Here is a 6,000-nt window from a genome sequence, read left to right as displayed (position 1 = left end):
ACTTGTTATACTGTCAACCAATTTCATTTCGTTGCTTGTCAGCAGTTGCATATACAGGCCACCTTGGATATAACCAGATGAACTATGGCTTTTCCAACATAAGCCTTGTACGTTTATAGCGCTAGTTTCAGTTCATAAAATTATCAAAAAATATCTCTACTCTTACAGTCCACTTACTTCAGTGTTTAAAAGAAAAAAAACTGGGTGAAAGTTATGTTTTCATAGAAACTTGACGGAAATATGTGAAGATTGGTGTGTGTGTGTGTGTGTGTAGATTTCCATTGCGTAACCAGTCCTGCGCCTGTTGTAATATTGTCTTCCGTTTTTAGTATTTTTTGCTTCAAGCGAGGCTACGACAGAAATACGGTGGAGCTTTTCTTGCGACGTCCTGTCATACCTACTGAAGTGGAAAGGACAAAGAGATAAAAGTACTAACGTCTATTTTCAGAAATTTATTTATACATCCAGTGCATGGAAATATCTACATTTAACGCTTGCATACAGCACTTGTAGTACTTCATTTAACTGTGCTGTGTTTGGCAAAAGATCATATTAAAAACTGCGTTGACAAGCAGATGAACAAGTCTTGTTTGGTGAGCTAAGAACATCCTAGTGGTTGTACTGGTTGGGCAGCTGCTTACTGCTGAAGATTTCTGCCATGAAGCCAGCCGAATCCTTGGGAGTCCTTGTCCTGTTTGGACTGCTGAAATCCACCTCGTACAGCCCATACTTAGCCCTGCAGAGAAAACATGAGTGTTCATATAATCAATTGTCATGCTCGACGATAGAATGGTACTATAAATAATATGGGATGTGACAGAGCAGAGAATCTATTACAATTGGCTATGTTATACTGAATAAGACAGTAACTACGAATATTACTGGATATAGTACCAACAAACATATTCAGACACTAGACAAGAGTGACTAATAAAGAAAGATTTCTGTTCAGTGTAATAACATGTTGCCTTTCAAAATGCTTATCGTTCCACAGTGGGTAGCTTACTTAAAGAGGTTTGTACAAGCGCATACAGTTTCACACTGAATCCTGATATGTCATGCAAAGCATTAATTGATATTTTTCGGAATTTTGTGTCTTGGTTGCGTGGATAAGAGGATAAGCGGACAGATTTGTTACTAGCTGCATCGCAGTGAGTTGGTATAAGCATGCTTAAGTCCTTGAAGAGTTCGTATCATTTTCATCGATCGATAGAAATCGGTAGGTACAATACGATATGCTAGTAGACTGAAACGTAAGACAACAAGTAGTGAAAGTGCGAGGAATACACTAGCAAGGAAGAAATGGTAAAGTTTCGCGTCACTTTGAGTTCAGATAACTAAACGCGGATCACAAGTTGACACTGCACAAGAACGGGGCATGTACTCGGCTAGACTTACAACTGCGAAATGCCGAAATCGGAATGTAATCTCGAAATTCGTCGGTTGCTTGCAATCCACTACGCCTTAGCCCAAGGCTAAACATGTTGCCGATTTTGTACCGGTACTACTCAGCAAGGTGAGAACTACAGTACATGTAGGAAAAAATCTGAAATGCAATACTTGCTCATCTGATGAAAGTAATAAATTCATTTTTAGATTGCTGTAAATCATGATGCCTTTGTATTCTAGAGTAATTCCCTCATATTTCGAGATTTCCTTGTTAATTCAAAGGATAGTGGAAGAAACTGATAAGCTACAAGAGCGAATTTTGTGGTACTGAATCTTGTATGATCGACTCAGCTCTAACACAAGAACATAAATACAATCAGGAAAAACATTTCATGTAGTGGAAAGTGTTTGCTGGAGGTACAAACGGAACTACTTGTTACCAGCGTGTAACAACGCGGTGTGTAGAGTAAATATGTCGGTGCGTGAGAAACAATGTGCTATAATCCAGTTTCGACTTCGAAGAGTTCGTCCACACATAGAGCACCATCCCCTTGAGCATGGAAATGCGTGTCACACCCGGCAGTGTCAAGGTAAGTGTTTTTTTCCGACTTTTTGTTGGTACATCTCTTCTCGTGTAAATATTATATTGGCAACTGAAAACCCACGAAGTGAGTATCGCACATGAAATCTTCTTTATTTGGATTGATTACTAGTTTCGGATAAGAATCTAGCCGTCTTCAGATCATGAAACACTTTTGATTATTATTACTGACATTTCGGCTTCAGAATTCATTAAAATCTTCCCTAAAAAGACGACATCCATACATGACATAATTAAAAACAGCTATTTATCTTTTGCGGCCCGTATAATTGAACGATTGTGATAAAAGAAAGGCGTTGAACTGTTACACCTTAGTAACTGACGCAATCTGTATTTACATAACTTCGTAACAGCATAACAGCAGTTACAAACTAGTGAAAACACTGACTTTGTCTGTTATTAAGCTGTAACAGCTTAATGCCTTGGTTTTATAATCATGGGCCTCGAACGATGAAGAGCTGTTTTTAATTATGTCACGTATGGATGTCATTTTAGGGAAGATTTTAATGATGTGTGAAGCCGCAGTGGCATCAACACTAATGATCTGAAGACAGCTGGATTGTTAGCCGAAATTTTTAATCAATCCGAATGAATAAGATTTTATGTGCGATCTTGACTTTTGGTTTTTCAATCCCTAAAATAAATAAAAAATTTAAAACAGATCGTGGATCTCCTGGTTGACATTTCCAACAAATTGATTTCCTCCTCTCCGTCCATCTCCTCCAACCCCTTTCTCCATCCCTTCTCCACCCTCCACTCTTTGTCAATCTCTTCCTGCCCCCTCTCTGTCCATCTGCTACTACCCCACTCTCTGTCCATTCCCTCCCTCCCCCTCTTTATCCATCTGCACCACCCACTTGTGTCCATTCTCCTTTGTCTATCTCCTCCTGCCCGTAAAATTCTCCTTATCTTTTATTCCATCTGCCCATCCCCCTCTCCCTACACATCTCCTCCTTCCTCCTTTCTGCCTATCTATCTGTTGTCTTTGCTTTCACGCTCCACGTTATCACCTCCATCCCAATAGGAGGCTGGTGGCTCTTACCCCCGCAGTATTTCTGTCCAGGTCGTTACTAATATGTGTACCAAATTTGTTAAATCGTCGCAGGGGTTTAGAATGATGCACATGTCAAATACATTTAACATACATATAACGTATTTCACACATATTTGTACACATATTTCATCTGCCTTGCTGTTTAATTTTGTCGCAGCTGAATCCTTACGAAGCACCGGCTGAACTATGTGTGGCGCAATGGTACAATGTAGCAGTTACATCCAGTAGTATATGTGGCTACCCTCTGCGCAACGTGTTTTGTAGGTAAAGGGTATGTTCAACGACATATGCATATACTGTCTGCGAAATGTTTTGTGAATAGAATTAATTACCAGCGTGTAACATGACGGTGTGAAGAGTCACTGTGTCGTTGCGTGGGAAACTGCGTGCTGTTATGTACTGCTGCACCCTCTCCTTGAGCATTAAAATGCCTAGACCGCACATAAGCACTGCGACATCAGCAATAATCCCACGCCTTGGGTTCGCTGTAATGGATCACCATACATTCTGTCCCGACTTGTCCCTATGCGATTTTCATCTGTTTACAAAATTTAAAGAACGCCTTCGAAGACTTCACTTGGATAGCGATGAAGCGGTGAGAGAAATGGCCTGCTTTTGGCTCCGTCAAGAAAGTCAAACGTTCCACAATGTAGATGTGAAGAGTAAAGATGTAGACTGGTAGTAACGTTTGTTTTACTTAAAAAAACATTAACTTTCCACATTAAATATATCGTAAACATTAGTTTTCAGCGTGCCCTCGTATAATTAGAATTAATCTTCTCGTTTCGCAAGTACACTGTTTTCTCTTCGCAGGTAATCTGTTGTAAATTGGTTTTCATATCTTTACTTAATATGCTTGTATGGTAAAGAAATTCTTAAAAAATGACGTCCTTGTCGCATCCAAGAACTCGGAAGTCGGATTACTTCCCGCTGTGTAAAGCTTTATATGCTAGATTATGTGATAGATCTGTCGCCAGATAACAGTGCCGGTCGAAGCAAAAGCGTTTCTAAGCACATCTTTCTCTGCATATTACTAAACACAAGGCCCTACAGCAAATATATAATTTAGCACGTACCTCCAGTGATACATATGGCTTCCGTCTGCGCGATGTGTTGTGAATAGTTATTAGTGAAGAAGTAATAAATTAAAAAGGCCTTCCATGATGTGGCAGTTTTTCACGAATCTCAGTGTAATGATGCCATAACCCCTAAACTGTGTGTCGTACTATGGTATAATTTTGTAGGTTCATTCGGTGCTATATGCGAATACTGTAATCAAAATATGTTGTAAGGAGAGCCAGCAGGTAAAGTGGAAATAAAGGAAAATGTCATGTTTCGTGCCGCAGTTTTACTGCATGAACAAGAAAAAGTAGTAAATGGTTTTTTCCTTTCATTATTTTGTGGGTGTTTTCAGCGGTTAAAGTTTTGTTAGGATTTTAAATTGTATATAAGGTTTGCTACAAGTCACTAAATACTGTCATTGTCAAATACTCGATGAATAAGTACGGTTATTCGCACATTTTGGTGTACACTGCTTTTTCATACCACTCGCTTCACTTTGATAGGAAGGCGGTTTTTCTCCAACAGCGATTCATTCCTGACAGTGATACGTATTCCTAGTTTGGTTGAAATTGGTAGAATGGTTTAGGAGGAACTGTAGAACATACTTATACACATATATACGTACATCTACTTTTATAACATGTATGGATGTGTTTATGGTTTTCTGTATTGTTTAATTCAACAGATGAATTACTCACATTGTGGACAGTTACTTACGTAAATCCTGAGTTCCATTCTAGAGTGTCCATGAGACTCCATGTCAAGTATCCGATAACCGGAACACCGTCTTCGTGTATCGACTCTAGAACAGCTCCGAGATATCCCTAGAAATAATACAGCACATTGCAGGTAATGAAATGACTGTAGGAAGATGAAAATGGTTACTGTATCTCTGTGTAAAATCCTACTTACAGTATAGAATTCAATGCGGTCGCTGTCGTTTCGCCCTCCAGAATTGGATACGCCGTTCTCTGTTATAAAGACTGGGAAACCTGGGTACTCGTTGGCTATCCAGTTCAGTTGACTCCGCAATCCCCAAGGAATAGTCTGGAAATTAAGATATCACAGATGTTATTTCTATCTCCATCTGTCCCTTAAAGATGTATGTGCAAGTATAATATTTAGTTTGTTGAAAAATTCATCTCTTCACTAGTTATTACCAGGCATTACCCAGTTACTAATGTCCAATTATTCCAATCTTTATATGAAAGGAAAATGACAGGAATCTGTCCTTTGTGTAAAATTCAATAGTTTCTTTGCATATTCTTAAAGGAATTAATACTGTGTCATAGTTGAAACACCTTCCTTTTCTCGGTCTGTTGCACTTCCATAGAATAACTAGGCTGGATACGTACGCGGCGCATTTCCCCGAAGAAAATGTCAAAATCGGTTCCATAACAAGGAAATGAGACACAGGCTCCGATCCGAGAATCCCGTTATTACCAACCAGAGCATTTTGCTAGTGGTTATTTGCCATTGCCTTCTTCTGAACTATTGTGAAGTATCAAGTATCCTGTGCTGAAAGTAAGGAGTGTTTGTGAAGTGTGGCGATCTGCGTGTCGTTCTAGATAAAATGAGGGCAGGGCGAGGAACCCAATGCTACACATAGGCTGCTGCTCTCTCGAAAACCACCAAGTGGCTGTCAACTTAACTTTCCCATCTGAGCTACGGATCACCCACAGCAATGTCACATTCCCTCACCGGAAACTGAGTTGGAATTTAACTCATCACATTGGTGTATGTCTGCTTATCAGGAACTTAACGCCACCTACTCTCTTCCCTTGGAAGCCTTAAACTGGCTGTGAAAATTTCTTCTACCCCTAGGCTTCTAACAGGCACCGCCATTCAGCGCCACCACCAAGTGGGCATTAGCAACCTCAGAATCTGGAGCGGT

The 6,000-nt window shown here is 39.8% G+C and overlaps 1 protein-coding gene across 1 annotated transcript in view; it reads right to left on the bottom strand.

Annotated features, from left to right (window-relative positions):
• Nucleotides 1-476: 476 nt before the first annotated feature.
• Nucleotides 477-6,000, bottom strand: part of LOC124622481 (myrosinase 1-like) — a 64,123-nt gene continuing 58,599 nt past the window's right edge. Inside the window, exons 9-11 of the mRNA XM_047148189.1 lie at nucleotides 5,019-5,153; nucleotides 4,824-4,930; nucleotides 477-736 (exon numbers count right to left, since the gene is read on the bottom strand). Coding sequence (XP_047004145.1) covers nucleotides 610-736; nucleotides 4,824-4,930; nucleotides 5,019-5,153 — 369 coding nt within the window. The 3' untranslated portion in view covers nucleotides 477-609. The remainder of the gene's footprint in view (nucleotides 737-4,823; nucleotides 4,931-5,018; nucleotides 5,154-6,000) is intronic.

This window comes from Schistocerca americana, chromosome 7, assembly GCF_021461395.2.
Source record: "Schistocerca americana isolate TAMUIC-IGC-003095 chromosome 7, iqSchAmer2.1, whole genome shotgun sequence".
Classification (NCBI taxonomy): domain Eukaryota; kingdom Metazoa; phylum Arthropoda; class Insecta; order Orthoptera; family Acrididae; genus Schistocerca; species Schistocerca americana.
This window is presented reverse-complemented; position numbering and strand designations above follow the sequence as displayed.